The 18,135-nt window shown below is 38.6% G+C and overlaps 1 protein-coding gene across 1 annotated transcript in view; it reads right to left on the minus strand.

Annotated features, from left to right (window-relative positions):
• Positions 1-18,135, minus strand: part of PREX2 (phosphatidylinositol-3,4,5-trisphosphate dependent Rac exchange factor 2) — a 226,910-nt gene that overhangs the window by 131,446 nt on the left and 77,329 nt on the right. The window contains exons 8-13 of the mRNA XM_037148935.2: positions 14,883-14,986; positions 12,810-12,959; positions 9,838-9,982; positions 5,709-5,809; positions 1,357-1,460; positions 400-449 (exon numbers count right to left, since the gene is read on the minus strand). Coding sequence (XP_037004830.2) covers positions 400-449; positions 1,357-1,460; positions 5,709-5,809; positions 9,838-9,982; positions 12,810-12,959; positions 14,883-14,986 — 654 coding nt within the window. The remainder of the gene's footprint in view (positions 1-399; positions 450-1,356; positions 1,461-5,708; positions 5,810-9,837; positions 9,983-12,809; positions 12,960-14,882; positions 14,987-18,135) is intronic.

The following is an 18,135-nucleotide window of genomic DNA, read 5'->3' on the forward strand; positions in this document are numbered from 1 at the left end:
ACTCAAGATTGAATTACGCAATTTAATTTAAAAGTTAATATATAAGTAATCATAATGGTAAATATTAACAGTAAACAATACCCCCAAATTTTCTCCCAATCAACTATTATTTATTAAATGTTAATAGAATATGGATCACTTCACTATGAAGTCAATAATTAACAGTAAATTCAAGGCAAATAATTTTAGAAATTGAAATAAAAAGAGTGAAAGAAACTACATACTACAGCCTCAGAAAATTTATGCAGATTTTAAGATAAATTATTACTTAATCTTTAAAGGTAAAATTTTCACTTTTGGGGAAAAGAACACCATCATGTTCCAGCTGGATAATATTTACCTAATATGAAATATAAATATTTCCATATTAGTTGCCCATAACTTACAAACCAGACTCACCTTATCACTGGAGTAAATAAACTATGAAGACGGCAATATAATCGTACACCCTATTGTAAAATAAAGATATGTTAAAAGCAAGTAAGTTCACTCAAAGAACATACCAATGACATTTTGAAATAAATATATTTATTTACTGTTAACATTTGGAATCATTACAAAATCTCAAGCTGCATATGTTATTCAAATGTTACATTTTATAATGCAATACATATGTTGTGACTCATAGAGATAATACGACTTAAATCATTAAAAATAGGATTTAATTTTGCTATGAATTTGTCATATACATGACATATATATATACACAAAGGTTTTTTAAATTTTCCTTAAAACATGAAATATTAAAAATACAAACATTTACAATACAAAATGTGAAATACAATAGGTATAGCTTAATATTTTATATAAAATATTAAGTATGTTTGTAAAATATACACTTACTATTAAAATGCATATTAAAATACATATTTAATATTTAAAGTACTTAATATTATAAAGTATACTTGTAAAATATTCAGTATATTTGTATAACATACAAAATATTAAGCTATAATATAAACAAAAAATAAATCTATGCAGCAATATATCATACTACTGGTTCATTGTATGTCATTATAAATTTTCTCACGTGCACAAAGAAAAATGATATTACATTAAATTTATATATCTGTACTGTCTTTATTTATTCATTCATCATGACCGCCTATTACTTCACGTAAAATAGCTTTGAATGGATATAACCTGAATGATTCAATTGTGTTACTTCCATTGTAGGTAATACAATGAAAAAATGATTTAACATTAGAATTCTTGAAATAGCAAGAAGAAATTGAGAGGTTTGCCATTTAATAATAGTTTGTACCAGAAAAATATTTTAAGTCTTTCAACAGCCTTTTATCTTGCCAAACTATGACATGAATTCTGCTATTGATTAAAGGTTGTAGAAGCTCTTACCTTTGAAATCACATCCTGCATCTCATTTCTTGGATAAAATGTTCCGTCATCATAACGAAACCTATATAACATCTGTTCTGGTTTGAATTGATGTTTATCAGTAACTAAGAATATAAAAACAATACATCAAAATACTGACAACCTAAAAGGTGGCAGCTAAAAACATTTATGAACTATTCCCAAACACTTCAACTTTAGTTTTACAAAATGCTTTTGTTTTCCTGACACAGTCATGCAAACTCAGTATTCAGACAATAAGAGTCATAATAAGATTTGGTTATATAATACATTTACCATTTTCATATAATGACTTAAGAACTAAATTGAGGTTAGCAACATTTAGCTAGCATATTATATGTATTTCTGTGTATTTATATGTAATAAATATACAAGTCTGTGTTTTCTATTTCTTTACAAGGCCACAAAGTTAAGCACAATGAGCTCTTCGAAGAGCAGATATTCCGATTTATGTTTTGAGTCTCCACCCTACAAATGAGGTTTAGCATTTATCTGTTTTATGCCACAGAGATCAAGCCCAGACCACACACACGTCAATCTTGACCCTGGATCCTGTGTTTAGATCCCCAGAGCAGATTACATAATTTCAATATGTGACTGATTCTGAGATGTTAACAGTTTTATTACAATGAGAAATGCTTTCCTTTCATGTCACTTAATTCTTTTCCTCTGTGGAAAATGAGAGTAGTCATCCTTCTCTTGAATCCTTAGAATAAAATTTTCATGTTCATAAAAACTCCTATTAAACTTCCTCTCACAGTTTCTTTTTTTCCAGAAGTCATTTTATAGACAATTTTTTTAAATGACTGTTCTAGAAAGGAAAAACCTCAAGTGGAAGCTCAAAGAGTTTACACGAAAATGTTTCCTTCACAGGGATGGCAACATTTGCGGAAGAGATCCTGTGTGGCGACAGGCTCTATTTTCGTGATTAGATAGAAGACTCTGACCTTTACTTTTTGCTAACAACGTTATAGAGAGAGAAAAGCTGTCAGAATTAAATCTCATGAACTACATTTGGTGAATACAGAAAATAAAGCCAAAAGACTTACAAGACACACACACGAAGTTTCACCAATTTTACCCCAACCCATTGAAACCATGTGCACAGCTTGTATCACTTATAGTCATAAACTGAGACAAGATTGCTGCCCACTCCCTGCTCCAAAAGATAGACAACCCAGCCATTTGGCATCCCTTTCCCAGAATAAGTCCCGAAATCTAAAAAACGCATGTGTGAGAAATAAAATCAAGAGAAATATGTTGAAATCCTATGGCATCTTTCAAAACCAATTATTTCTTTCTGCTATGCAATCTACCTATGCCCACTGTTATCTTGCAAGGCTCACTGAAATAAATTATTGTCTCAATATTCCAAAATTCCAGGCTATGTCGGGCCCAAGTTCTCTTGCCACAATAAAACGCAGGATGGCTTAACCAATTCTAAACGGGGTGCTCAACCCTCAGGCAAACTCCTGTGGCTCTGAGAATTAATCTTGGATTCATCTGCACTGCTCCATGTTGAATGACTGCCTCCCAGGGTGGTAGCTCCGACTTGGAGCATTCACCAAAGTTCTGGGACGTAAATACTCCCACAATGGCCAATTGCAAGCTCCTGAAACACAGTCACTTAACACAGAATTAGACATACAGTAACACGTTATCTAGTATTTCCCTCACACAGAAATAATAGGCATAAGCAACACCAAGAATGTAGTTAACAGTAAAATAATTAGGAAGTGAAGAGTTTTAAGAACACATTGCCTTTGTGTATAATTTATGTACTTACATGTTTCTATAACTTAAGTTTTAATAATAAATGTGTTGTTTAACAACCACCTTACAAATTTTTCAAAAAATATTTCATTTGTTTTTAGAGAGAAGGGAAGGGAGGGAGAAAGAGAGAGAAAGAAACATCAGTGTGTGGTTGCCTCTCATGTGCTCCCTACTGGGGACCTGGCCTGCAACCCAGGCATGTGCCCTGACTGGGAATTGAACCTGCGACCCTTTGGTTTGCCGTCCAGGACTCAGTCAACTGAGCCATACCAGTCAGGGCAAAATTTTTAAAAATTTAATTACCAGTTCTCTTGAGCTTATACAAGCCCATTTCATTGCACCAGTGGGTATATATAACAAATGAGGTCTCTGAATTCTCACATAAGCATTTATAATGTAAATAGTAGCACCAGACAAGAAGAATATTATCAGCATATCACAGAGAAACCATATGAGCTTCAACCCATGAATTCCTGGGATAGAGAGGCTTTGCCTCTGATGGAGTTCTCAGCAATATCTGCAACATGAATAACAGCAGTAATAGTCTACTTTCTACTTTTTTTCTGCTTCCTTTCCTTAAAACAGATGGTTCATTCAACTTTATTTTAGGAATTCTATTTTCACTGAAATGCAGCTGGAACCACATACTAATGAAAGTAACATGTGTGGCTCATATTCTTCATTCTAATAAAATTATTAATGTGAAGTTGCATAATATGTTTTCTTACATCCAGTTTTGGGGAATATGTTAATTTTAAACACTTAAAAAGAGGTTCTTTGCAGTGCCAAAATTTTGAATGCCACATCTGACATTATAACTGATCAAATCCTGAATATAGTAATAGATAGTTCCCTAAAATCACACTGTGGTAACGAGAACAATATTAACAGAGAGTGTCATAGTTCTCAGAAAAAGTTAATTTATAAATATCACTGTCCAAAAGATTTAAATTCTCATAAGTTAAATAATCAAATGCTTCTAGCATCTGAAATTTCAAATTAAATATTAACCCAGAACTTATCTCTCACTTCCGTTTCAAAATCGTATTGTTGGAGAAGAGTGGGACTGATAGAGGGGAGATAAGTCGATTAGGACTGAATTTCTCCCATCTGGTATCTCTTCCAAACAAAAAATCCTGTTGTTGTTTTTTCTTTTAAGAGGGAGACAAGGAACTCCAGAGGATTCCCATCTGCGTATACGGTAGTGTGTGGCATCAGGGGTGCCCAGTGTGGTGGGGAAAATGGGGAGGATCTAGTTTTCAACCCACTTGAACCTCAAAATACAATAACCAAGCATCCATGTTTACTCATAATTCCCAGTCTTTTTCTCCTCTCCCACATTTTGCATTAGACATTTTCTAAGCTTTTATCCTCGGTCTCATTATCATTGCTTTCTTGTTTTTCATTAGTTGTTTCTCACTGATGTTCTGAAGAATCTGATAACTCACTGAAATGATTTCCAACTCTGTCTCTCGCTCTCTCTACCCTAAGCTTCACACACACATCTTTTACATTTGCTGGGCACTTCTCCACAGATGTCTCGCATCTAACCCACAGCGAATCTTTATTTTTCTCTCCATGTGTTCCTCCTCCTGAATTAGCTCTTTTTGTTATCTAAATAGAAAGCTCGGAATATCTGATTTTGCTCATCATCTTTCATCTCCCTCATCCAGTTATCAAATACACTGTTTCAGTGTCATCCGAATCTCTGCACTGGGCCACTCTCATCCTGCCCACGGACGACATCCAGGCAGGCAATGCCCTCATCCTTTCACTCCTGGGGATGGACTGGGCCCCCAGTGCACAGGGCTCTCTGCAGTCTCCAACCTGTCTGCTCCAGGCTCCCACCGGTGCATTCAACTCCAAAACCAAGTCTGGTCACTGCTTTGCTTAAAAGGGTCCATCAGCTTCTTACCTCCAGAATCAGCCAGAGATACTACAGCCAGGAAGTTAAGACCTTCTGGTCCAGGTGTTTGCCCACCTTTCTCACCCCGCCTCCTGCCCCAATATATTCCTCATTGAAGTATCTTGTCTTGCTACATGAGACTGTGCTAGTTCCTGGAGAGACTGCCATGAACTTCCCCTCTGCTGCAGGTGAGTGCCGTATAACACTCCCCAGGGTGAGATGTCCTCTGCCCTCTGACCCTGTCAGGGTGCTGTTCATTCTACGGTGCCCAACATTAATCCCACTTCCCTTGTGAAGCCTTTCTAAATACTCACTATCCCTTCCTCCACAATTTTACAATACTACCTGCATTTCTGATTCTTGCCTCTGTTATAATTTTTCATTTTGAAGTTAGCAAATACATCACCATAAACCTGAAACACAGTTCTACATATATTAGCCACTCAGGTGGGGGTGTGTGGGGTCAGGGAAAGTAGTGGCAGGAAAATGGAGAAAGCTGCCTTGAACAACAATAAAAAAAAAGAAATTAAAAAATGTCGAAAAAATATGTGTCCTATCATGTGGAGAATTTTTATAAACTGAACTAATCGATGGAACTAAGATACATGCAATTGATGGATAAACAGAATAAATAAGCCATTAATAAAATAATTACCATGGTGTATAATTCCATTTTCTAGTAATGCTTGCCCCAAGTGAACACCTTCTTCAGGCCTGTGAATCTCTCCAATTTCCAACAGCCACGACACAAATTCGCTGCAACAGAAATCCAATGAAAAGGTTAAATAATTATTTCCTGCCCCTCGTGAAAGTCTATCTGTATCATGCATTCATCAAACAGCTATGGAAGGAGCCTCAAAATGTAAAGGAATATTTTAGTGTATTTCAGCATACATTTTTTCATATACATAAACCCCACAGTTATTTAAATTGGACTCTTCTAGAAAACCCATGTTCATACATTCAGGCTTACCTTTACCACACTTAACAACAATTTAACTTATTAAGACTTCTAATAAACACAGAGGGAAAATCTTAAAGCAGCTTCAATTATAAGGTCACCACCCACATAAAGGCAAATTTGGGACTAAAGAGTATACAACAGATCCTAAACATAGAACTAGATAGAATAATAATGACCTAAAATAGGAGATAAACTCCTTTTTAAAATATTGCAATTACAGTTTATTCTCAGTGTTACTTTATACTGGTTTCGGGTGTGCAGCTGTACAGCTGAACTGCTTCAGGTCAACCAGCGTCATCCTGGGACGGTGAAGTGCGGCGTAGGCAACACAGTTAACAAAGTTGTGATAATGATGTTTGGTGCCAGGTGGGTACTGGTAGCATCGGGGAAACACTTTGTAAAGAGAGAAACTCTTGAATGTGGTTTTCCAAGCACAGAGAACCAGTGGTCAGAAACTCCAAGGGGGCAAACAAAACAAAACTGTGTGTCCCAGGTGGCAGACAGAATTCTCAAGATGTCCTCCCACCCTGTCATGAATCCCACACCTTGTTTTTTGAATCACACCCTAATGTAGGCTAATGTAGGGAGTCCTGTCAATGGATTCTGCAACGGGTTCATATGTAATTAAAATCCCCAGTCAGTTGACCTTAAAATATGGAAATTATCCCATGGGGCCTGACCAGATCACTTGAACCTATTGGGACCTTGGAAGCAGAGACTTGTCAGGCCAGTAGCCTAAGAAAGATTCACTGTGCTACTGCTGCCTTTGAAGGCACAAGACCCTGACACAAGGCACGCAGGCAGATTCCAGCTGAGAATGGCCCCAGCCAACGGCCAACATAAAATGGAGCCTCATTCTTATAACCAGGAAGGACTGAATCCTCCCAACAAGCTGAATGTGCCTGGAAGTAGGTTCCTCCACAGGATCTCAGGATAAGAGCCCCAGGCCAGCCCACACCGTGATTTTGGCCTTCTGAGCCCCCTAAACAGAAAACCCAGTATTGCGCCCTGGAAAACTGACGTATGGAACTACAAGCTAGCAAATGGGCGTGGTTTCAAGCCAGTAGGTATGCAGATAATTTGTTTTGCAGTAATAAAAAATTAATACACATCAAAAGACATAGAAAAGTTTGACTAATTTTTAAAAATGTTTAAATTACTTGGTGAACTCATTGTCTCTGAACTGTCATCCATAAGGAATACTGCAGCTGGAAACCATCCATTAGCACTGCCTACCACGCACAGCTGCTGGGGCTGTGAGGGGCCGTGCAGGCTTCCAGCTCTCAGCTGTTGCCATCTGAGGAGGGGCGAGGAGGCCCAGGAATGGTAGGTAAGAAGGATGATGCTTTATAACACCTAGCAGATAGCACATCAGCTCAGTAGTAACTTTTTTAAGGCCATCTGTTATCATTAAAAGAACACTAAATACAAAGACATTTTACAATAAAAATTCTATCACACATATGTTATAAAAGTGTAACATTTGACATTTTACATAAAGCAATGAATATATTTTAGGACGGTTTCATTTTTGCACAGAGGCAAGAAAAGCAAAGCTACAGAGTATGGAGAAAGTGCTTTTCCCTTTATTTCATCAAAAGCAACATGTTTAGCTAAAGTCAAATAGCCAAGGAATATGGAATTCTAAATATGATGTCTAGTACATATGATGTAACAAGTACATTTTAAGGAAGAAGAAGTTGTTAAAGTGCTTTTTATTCTTCTATTAAGTGAGCACCATCCAAGAGAAAGAAAATAAAAGAAGTGAAATACAGGATAGCAGTTAAGATTGCATAATTCTCAATAAGGCAACCTGGATTCTGATCTTGCCTCTGCTTCTAATAGCTGGGTGTTGCTGAATTAGTCAGTCTAGCTCTCTAAACCTCAGTTTTTTTACTCCATTACAGAAATAATACCCACCTCTCAGTGCTGTTACAAGATTAAACGAGCCGATGATATCAGGAACCCAGCACAGTGCCTGGCGCCTCACGAGCACTTACAAATGTCAGAGACTAATAAGTGCATTGAGATAGCTAGTATCTAAAGCATAATCTTACACTCTGACATCACCAGATTCCTCAATATGTCAAATTTTCATTTCTCATTGAAAAATCAAATGAAAAAGCACACTTCAAGTGTCGTTATAAATTAGTACAGATGAAAAAGGCGCATTTGTAATAAATCTAACCAAAAGTAACTTCACAGGGTAATCTGATCATAAATTCCTAACTGGCCAGATCATGAGGGACATAGTGGGGAGTGTGCCACTACGGAAACAGGCGTAATTAATTACAGCTAACATTTACTGAGTCTTTTATGTATCAGGCACTCTGGGGAGTACGCCGCATATTATTGCAATTAACTACAACTACAGCCATAGGAGACAGTGTGGGTACAGGGTTAACAAAACCCCCTCTCCTTCAATAAGGACAAGTTTGACCCTGGATTAACTTTCTGACCTTGCTCCCCTAGAAACCTGATGAAGGCAGGGTATCAGGTGCACTAGTAGGCAGGATGGCTTATGGTAAAAATGACCTCGATAGCTAAACTGCATACTCATAACACCTGATGAAAAGCCAGAACTTGAAGTGATTCTCTCGTAAGTGGACATGCTCATGTGGGGACCTTGTAAGGTATGTCCATGAGGCTGTTAGTAGAAATAGTGTCATCCTTGTAATACGGGACTTCTAAGCCAAGGTGGGCTCACATTTGCTCATTCCCTTGCACAAGAGCCATCACCTGGGGGACTAGAGACACTAGCAACTCAAGCCCATTGGCGGCCGTGTGGCCTGCTGTGAGGAACACACACTCACTGGAAAAGAAATGCCCTCCCTGCAAAAAAAGTTTTCCTGACCTCTTCTAGTGGGTCTGGGAGCTGGTGTGGCCTGTGGTGAATCTGTGTGTCTGCAAAGCTAATCAGTTATGTTCTAATAGATATTACAGGTAGGCACTACAATAATCTTCATTTTTAGAAAGGAAAACAAATTTAACTTTTCCAAATCTCAACTAGCCACTGGCAAGGCCAGATCTGGGGACAGTCTGATTGTGAAGCTGGGGCTTTGAATTGCTACTCTAGCCTACTTTTATAGAACTGACGTTGACATTTCCTAGCTACATGAACTTGGGCATGTTAAACTCCCTGATCACTAGTCTTTGACTCTTTATAAAATGTAAGTACGCACTCAGGGATTAGAAACAACGTATGAAAAGAATCCAGCCTGGAGCCTGGCCTTCCTGCAGGTACCTGAGGCACCACTCTTCCCTTTGGCTCCGCCTGCTTAACCCAGCAGGGGCTGCTCTTGCGCCATACGGTCTGCAAAAACCCAGGGGCACACACGACCCATCTACGCTCAACACCCAGGCCACTTCCCTGCTTGTTGCTCCATGCCTGCCCCTCACACGACCCACTTTTTCAGACTCTTCATCTCTTGCCTTTCATCCTGAACCCAGCAGTCAAAATTCTAAATTAACTGGTTGCTTAGACTGTGTTTTTCCAGTCTTCAGTCTTCTCTCTCAGGCCCTGTACTCATGTCCTTGCCAGACTCTGTCCCCTACAGGCGAACTCGCCTGCCTGCCTGCCCTCTGCCTCGCCCGTGGAACACAGTATATCAGAAAGTACTGAAGTTGTAAATGAGTGAATAAATGCCTTAAGTTTCCTTCTCATGGTTCCCAGCTCTATGACCATTCGCTCATCCCACTATGGTCCAGGAAATGCAGATAGTAAAGAAATATTTTTAAATGCTTAGGAGAATATTTTTTAAGGAAAAACAACACATGAGATAGTGAACATATATATATATACCCAGATTACCAACCCTACCTTCCAAGAAAGCATTTAGGGAACGTAGTCAGTTTTCTTTTTCTGTCTTTGATCAGATTTCCTTGTTTGCACATCATCTTATAAAGTTTCTCACCCTGTTCAGAGATCATTACCCAGGTATCTTGCTCCATTCCTAATTTTAAACCTATTGAAAATCAAACAGAAGACAGGTAACTGGAAAAGTCTCTTCATTCACTCATCATTAAACAAACATTTGCTGCATGTCTACCACGTGCTCGGGTTGTGCACACGAGCCCTGTACTATAGGGCCCTGGTTTTCCAGAAGCTCATGGGATACAGGGAGATAGTGGAGGCAGTTGCCCAGGGCCATTTGGCACTTTCGTGCAAGATGTGTCTCAAAGGCACGTGGCTTGGCCAGTGGAGGCAGAGCGGTGGAATCTCACTCTATGGACTCCTCCTGCAGTGCTCAGTCAGCAGGACTGGACTGGGTGGCCCCAGAGACAGCCTTAGAGGAAAAATTGTGATATAATAGAAGCACATTCAGAGTAGCTCCCTTATCTGAGAAATGGCCAGAAAGACTCTGCAGAAGGGCCTCGTTTGCACGCATAGGCATGAATAGGATTTGCAGAGAGAGAATAAGGAGTCACAAGAGCTAACTGAGGTGAATCAGCACCATCAGGAAGCCCTGGGTTTAGGTGAGAGCACAGGAGAGGTGCTAGTGGGTTAGGCAGGGTCCTTGTTCAACAGCAGTTCAAGGCCCTTCATTCCTTAGGTCTTGGGGAACCCTCTGTTTTAACCAGAGGGGGAGAAGGCAGGGTGGTGAAGGAAAGGAAGTATTGTTGCTTTGGAAACTAAGAGGACAAGATGAAAGGGAGAGAATTTAAATAGAGGGAGACTATTTGGCGGAAACTGCAAAAGTTCAGGTAAGTTCAAGCCCCTACAGACAATAATAGGTACAAAGTTGAGAAACATGTAGGAGATGGTACTGGGAAGAAACACCACCGGGTGAACTGTAGGCATGGAGGCAAGAGAAGAATCAGGATGCTTTGCAGGCTTTAGACATGACAACTGAATGGGGGTGGGGGGTGGACAGTGGGCAATGGGTTGGGGTAAGGAGGAGCCCAGTGGCTGAGCACATTGACTCTGGACATTGAGGCGGAGTCCATGGGTCAGTGAAATACATAAGTATGAAGCTCAGGAGAGACGACAAGTCTAGACATAGAGACTGGCAATGTAGAAGTAGAAGCTGCTCTGTTGACCAGGTAAGGAATCGAGCTGAGAGGAGACAGCAACAGGGTGGAAGTCCTGGGAACACAGCCACTCAGTCAACGACACTTTCATGAACACTCTCGCAGAAGAAGAAGAAATACTTCAAGTATTTTAGTCTACTAGCTACAAAATTTCTTACTAACATTTTATTTTTTACAATATAGGAGCCATTAACATTTGTCAATAATAGTGAATAAATCAGTAAGAACTGAGCCTATTAACATGTACAGATTTATAGAATGTGTTTTCTTTCTTTCCTTCACTCTTTCTCCCGTCCTCCACCTTTTATGGGGGGTTTTGGATATATCTACGTGCACAGTCATTCTGAAAAAGATAAAGCTTTGGTGTGATAAGAATTCAACTTATCTTTTAAATAATTTAACATGTTTGAATTAATTGCTAGATTCAGTAAAACTCAGGAGTCCATTATGCATTCATTATCTTTGTCTTAAAAATCCCTATCTGGTTCTTCATCCAATATCAATCAAAGAAGTAAGTATTTGGAAATTCTTACACCACTGTGGATGATGGATATTTTAATTAAGGCAGAAAGTTTGTTCATTCTTCAAGGGAATATATCTGAAGATAGAAAGGGCTCTTCAAGTTCTAAAATGTTATCACCAATGAAATGTTTTATTCCTAGATCTCTGGAGAAAGGTATAAACACTGTCCTATCAATTCTTTGATAAAGAAACTAGTAGCTATACAAGCATTTCTATTTCCTAGCTGAATTACAGAAATATGGTTACTTGCAGACAAACTCCACACAACTGAATATTGCCAGGCCAAATACCTCCTGCAAATCTTGCTTTAAAAAAAGAAAGCATGTTTGAGCTAGGCCACCTCCTGTGAACAAGCTCCTTTATTGTGTTATATTACATTATATTCAACAGCATTGTAACATTTTAAAAAAGTTAATATATACCCAAAGTGTCTTCTTCAGTAATGAGGACGCTAATGTATTTGGCCTAAGAATTTTCAATGTCCTATTAAATATACAGAGAAGAATTACTGGAGGCACTGTAACACTGCATATTATTTAAACTTGTCTCTTAATTGGAAACTCAGTGATGATGCTTCAGAAATGGCAAGTGCAACGAGCACTGAACACATTTTAAAGCAAGTGAAACTATCTGCTGTAGGCTGAACGTCTGTGCCCCCCAAATTCATATGTTCAAGCCTAATCTTAGTGAGATGGCATTAGGAGGTGGAGTCTCTGGGAGGTGATTAGGGCATGAGAACAGAACCCTCATGAATGTGACTGCTGTCCTTTTCCAGGAGACTCCAGAGAGAGCCCTCTCGCTCCTCCACCTTGTGAGAGTACAGCAAGAAGGCCTCGTATGAGCAAGTGGTGTGTCACAGAACACAGAATCTGCGGGTGTCATGAGCTTGGACTCCCCAGCCTCCGGGACTGTGAAAAGTAAGTTTCTGTGGTTTGCAAGCCACCCAGCCTGCGGCAGTTTGTTACAGCAGCCTGAGCAGACTAAGACTCTACTAAAATGACACTGCCAGTGACAATACGATTACTTTGCTAACTATATAAGGTATCCTTGTCTTTTATTTTAGTAAGTAACTATTGGAAGTATTTGGAAAATATTTAAGCATGTGGCTTACTTCACATAGAAAATTCAAGTGAATATTAAGTACCTTTTGACTTTCTTACAACTTTTACCCATTATGTGCTTTTCTGCTAAGTTCTAGAGTCTTCACAAAGTATAATACTGCCCAATGCATATACTTACTTTTTCGTCTTTCTCTTTCTTTCAGAATAGCTTCTAACCATTCATGTTTCTCTTCGGGTGTTTTTGCCATACACACAAACCACTTGTTTTTTGCTGTGTTATGTATCTTCCATCCATTAACCACAATGTGTCCACTGCTATGGAAGTCGGCTGGAAATTGAGGGCAAAGGTGAATAAGCAAATGTTATATATAGTATCATATCTATGCAATCATTCAATTCACAAAAGTACTAAAACCAGTAAATTCTTCAAACTGTCGTTGCTTTACATGCGTGTGTTGAAGAACAAAAACATTAACACAATGTTTGTACATTAAATGCAGTCCGTGCTTAGTAATCATTTTTAACACTGCCCCTCACAAGCTCTCGCTCCTCCACATCTGACACAGGCACACTGAGGACAGCACTTTATGCCCATCCCTCCGAAGGCCCTGGACTCTTACATGTCTTTATCTAGGGCTCCAGTTTCCCATGAGCTCAGTAACCAAGTAATCAATAGAACATTCACTTAGACAACCAGGGTAGTTGGTATACGTGCTGACAACCAGATCATCTGAGAGAAGGAAGGAAGTGAGACACAGGAGCTCTGCTGCCATGGAAAAAGGGAAGAAAACAAACAGAGCACTAGAGCAACAGCGTGGAGAGTTGACTGCCTTCCCCTATCTCACTTCCACCTCGAGCAAAATGCAGGCTTTAGGATGTTCTCTTGAGCATTCAGGTTACAGAAGCAAGAGAGCTGTTCACATTTTAGACAGTAGCATTCTAAGTGTCACTAGACAGTCTCCTCGGAAAGGTATAAAATGAGCTACTGCCACCTTACAGGCACTAATGTGCACACGCCGTGTCATGGAAAGGCAGCCTGCTAGGTCCCATGTGTGATCCCGGGAGTCTACAACTGCACTGAAGTCTGCAGCACAGAAAGGGGCTGGAAGTGTGAGGTTTCTCTGTCCCTGCTGACTGACAGCTCCACCCCTTTATCCCACCATCAGCCAATGAGGATCATCTCCACAGCACGACTCGTTCCCACGGTAAGTGCCCTGTCTCGGGAATAACCTGAATTGCGCTCACTGCATGTCTTTTTCCCATACCTGAGGCAACCACAGTTCACTATCTTAAGTACTGGACAATTTGATTGGATGCTAACGATACAATAAAGGAATGGCACACAGGTGAGGATTTGAAAACCTGTGTTCCTAGCAGATTATAGTCACCCTGCTCCCCTCTGAGACCCAGGAAGGTTTGGGGGACAGCACTAATCTGTGCCCCAAACCCCATGTTTAAATCAACAGTTACAAAAACTTTTCTCTACATGGGAATAAAAGTCATTTATCAACAATTAACATATTTTATATTATCTTGTCTTTTCTCTTAGAAGCATACCTTTGAAATTCTAATTAAAATCATTGGGAAAAGTAATTCAATTAACTAAGCACTTATATTACAGACTTTTTTCCAAATAGTAAGTAATGTATTTTAACCTCATTTTACTTAAAAATCTGTGACTAATCATGATTTCTATACCTTCAACCCTACAGAGCAAAAGTTTACTATCTTTGTGAAATCAAAACTTAAAATGAGCACTTAAAATTACACTAACCACCCCCATCCACAACTTTCTTGTGTAAGCAAATCGGCAGCCTGTTTACATTAATAATGTATGTAGAGTTAAAATAAAGCTAGAGTTTGCTATATATTCTACACTGAATGTATTAGAGAAACATGATGTCACATACATGCTTATAAAACATAGCATAACTTAAAGAAAATCAATTCATTCACTAAGTGTTTTCTGCATTCACACTCTCTAGACTAGGAGCTGTGTGTGCCTCTGTGCATTGCTATTCCTACTCAGCTACTTCTTTGTGTCTTTGTGTTTAATGTTAGTGTGTTTCAGCCGAATATAAACTCCCGTTATGGCAACAGTCCTTCTCTCCCTTTGGCCTTTTTCCTCTGACTGCTCTACCTAATAAAGTCTTTCTAAGCTCAGATGCACTGCATGTGAATTCTTCAAGGGAGAACCTGTCTTACGGGGGAATTTACCATCAAACTTTTCACTGTAAATCTCATCACTCACCTGTGCCATCGTCCACATTCTCCACCTCCATCACCTCAGTATTGATCCGGCCACGAAAAAGGTATCGATGTCCATCTGTAGATGTCTTGCTGTTCTTCAACCGTCTTATAAAGGAAGGAAATCACAAAATCATTATCATTCTACTTACTGGAAAACAATTTTGAAGCAACATAATGTAAGCAAATCTTTGAAAAAGAGGTACCAATTCGATCAGTGATATCAAACATTATGCTATTGGTGTTTTTTACTCGTGTTCTCCCATTCCTAACAGCACTGGTTGCTTTACGAGAGGTGACTTATTTCTAGTTTTTTAAATAAACCGAAGGTCTGGGCTCAAAACAATATGTAGATGGAAAGGTAAACATGTACTTTTGCTCAATATAGGATATCAATGGTGCCAAGTCAAACTCGGACAGACACTAATAGTGGGTTAAAATTTCCTGTGATTTCTTTCACCTTCAGTTCTCATTTTTTAGTAGGTAGCTGGCAATTCCCCAGTAAAATTCAGTTAGTTCTCATGATCCCTCTGTAAAGAAATGACCTCTGCTGGTTCTTAAGCATTACCCAAGTGAACATATTTTCCTATATTTTTATAGGGAATATAACTGTGTATATTTGTTAGTAAGTCTCTTAATACATTTATGTTCCTTCATAAGGGTTTTATTTACTTTCAAAATAGTCCAAAACATTCCAAAACTTTGCTTATAGTGGGTTTGGCACTGGCCTTTAATCTTTAAAATTATGTGATACAAAGATTTAAAAGACCCAGGTTTACAGATGAGCATTTGTAATAATGAATTAGGTCATTGTATATGCTTATAGTTGAGTCACTAAACATTCAGGAGAGATTGTTTTAAAAACTAAATCTTTTCAATTAAATTTAAAGGAAAGATTGTAAGGAATAGTTCAAGAGGATTAAAGATTACCTAGTCACTCAAGAGATTTCAATTGCCCTGAACTATTCAAGTTGACTTATTGACGCAGTCTAGGTAACAATTTAACATGCTGAAATCATTACTCATTTATTGTGTGGCACAGACACACCAAAATGGCAAAAGTTAGGACATAGCTGTGCACCAACTCATGTTCCCTCTCCTCTGCAGTTTGATACTCACCATGGAGTGAGTACAAAGAGGTATCACAAGATGTCTTCACAGTCCCTAACTTCCTTCTTTGGGAAAGAGTGAAGATCATTCCTAAATGGTCTTCAAGATCCAGGCCTTCATGACCTTACACTCTCATGCTCATTCTGAAAGCAACCTCCAAATGTCCCTCATTAATAAGCCCAAATAAATGCTATACACCAGGATTCCAGCAGGGTAACTGGAAAAGTTGGCGTCATTGGAGGCCAAAGATAAAGAATGCAGAACTAAAGTGCTTCTCAGATAAGATCAAATTCAAGGAGTTCATCATCACCAAGCCCTTATTACATAAAATGTTAAAGGGACTTGTCTAAGAAAAAGAAGATAAAAAATATGAACAGTGAAAGGACAGCAAACTCACAGTTATTAAGAACCACACCTAAAACAAAAGCAAACTAAGAGGACAGCTAGATCAGGAGCAGAACCACAGAAATGAAGATCACATGGAGGGTTAGCAACAGGGGAATGGGAGAAGGAGAAGGGGGGAGAAGGTACAGAAAATAAGTAGCATAGATGGTAGGTAGAAAATAGGGGGAGGACAAGAATAGTATGGGAAATATAGAATCTAAAGAACTTGAGACATGTGGTCATAAACTAAAGTGGGGGGATGGGGGGAGGGGTGTGCAGGGTGGAGGGGAATGAAGGGGGAAATAGAACAACTGTAATGGCATAATCAATAAAATATATTTTAAAAAAAAAGAATGCAGAGCCCACTAAGAAGCCAGTAACTGCATATTCTCTCACATAGGAAATTGTATCATGGTGTGCTACAAAAAAGAATTTCCTATCAATTGATACATCATTTTAAAACCAATCATATTTTAAAAAGCTTAACATCCTTGATGACAGTTTTAGTCACAGGCAAATAATCATGGCTTGGAATCTATCACCGGGTCCTATTTTCCAAAGTATTAATTTTCTCTGTGATCCCACAGTTAACTCTGTATAGGCTTTTTATATTTCTCTTGACCCACAGATGATAAAAATCAATGTGAAGTTCTAGTAAGCGTGTATCGGTACTGTAACATTTAATTCAATCAGACCTTGGGTCCCTTCAGAAAATGGCTGCACTGAATTTTAAAGATTAAAAGCCTATGGTTTGAAAATAATTTTACTCTATATTGTAATGTTGAGTACTTGCATATCTTGAGTCTATGACTTCCTTCCTAAGTATGAGTTTGAATGGTCATTAGGATGAGTGGACAGGAGTGTTCACAAGTTTGATCCTATCAAACAAATACCTTCTGAAAAAAATCATATCTATGCTTCAAAACAAACAATTACATCAATAACATTAATACATAATATTATTTAACGATGGCTAAGTTATACCAGGGACATGCTTGGGTTTTGTTTGTTCAATCATTTATTCACTTACTCAACAAATAATTCTTGAGTATCTATTCCATAACAGGTCTGCTCCAGTCTCCGGGGAAACAGTAATGAAAAAGCAGCAGGACCCTTGTTCTCACAAAACTTACTGTCTAATCTTATAAATGTGGTAGAAAATAAACAAATAAATAATGGAGAAGATATCAGCATACACTTTGCAGATACTGATAAGGGCGCTGAGAGGCTTCCCTGGACAGGGTGGTCAGGGAAGACAGTTCTGAGAGAGTGACATTTAGATGAGATCTGTAAGTCATGGAGAACCCGGCCATGCAAAACTCACAGGGAAGAGCAACTAGGAAGGAGAAAAAGCCAGTGCAACATGAAAGAAATAGAATTCTTGATTTCCTCGTGGGATGTAAAGTACAGCATAGAAAATATAATCAATAATACTAGAATAACTATGTATGATGCCAGTTAGGTACTGGAAATATCAGGGGGAATACTCTGTGAAGTATATGATTGTCTAATTCCTATTTTGTACATCTGAAACTAATACAAAATATTATTGAATATAAAGAGTCATTGAAAAAATATTAACTTAAAAATCTCCCCCCAAATTTCTTTATTTCCTCTTCTAAAACTGTTCCTCTCCCAGTTTTCCCTAACCGTTAGTTTCCTTGATTCCAAACCACAGGCATTAGCCTTGGGTCCTATATTTCACTCATCCTCCCAGATCCAATCCATTAGAAAATCTCATTGATTCTCCATTTAAAACATAT

This window comes from Artibeus jamaicensis, unplaced genomic scaffold (assembly GCF_021234435.1).
Source record: "Artibeus jamaicensis isolate MK-2021 breed Jamaican fruit bat unplaced genomic scaffold, CSHL_Jam_final scaffold_916, whole genome shotgun sequence".
NCBI lineage: Eukaryota > Metazoa > Chordata > Mammalia > Chiroptera > Phyllostomidae > Artibeus > Artibeus jamaicensis.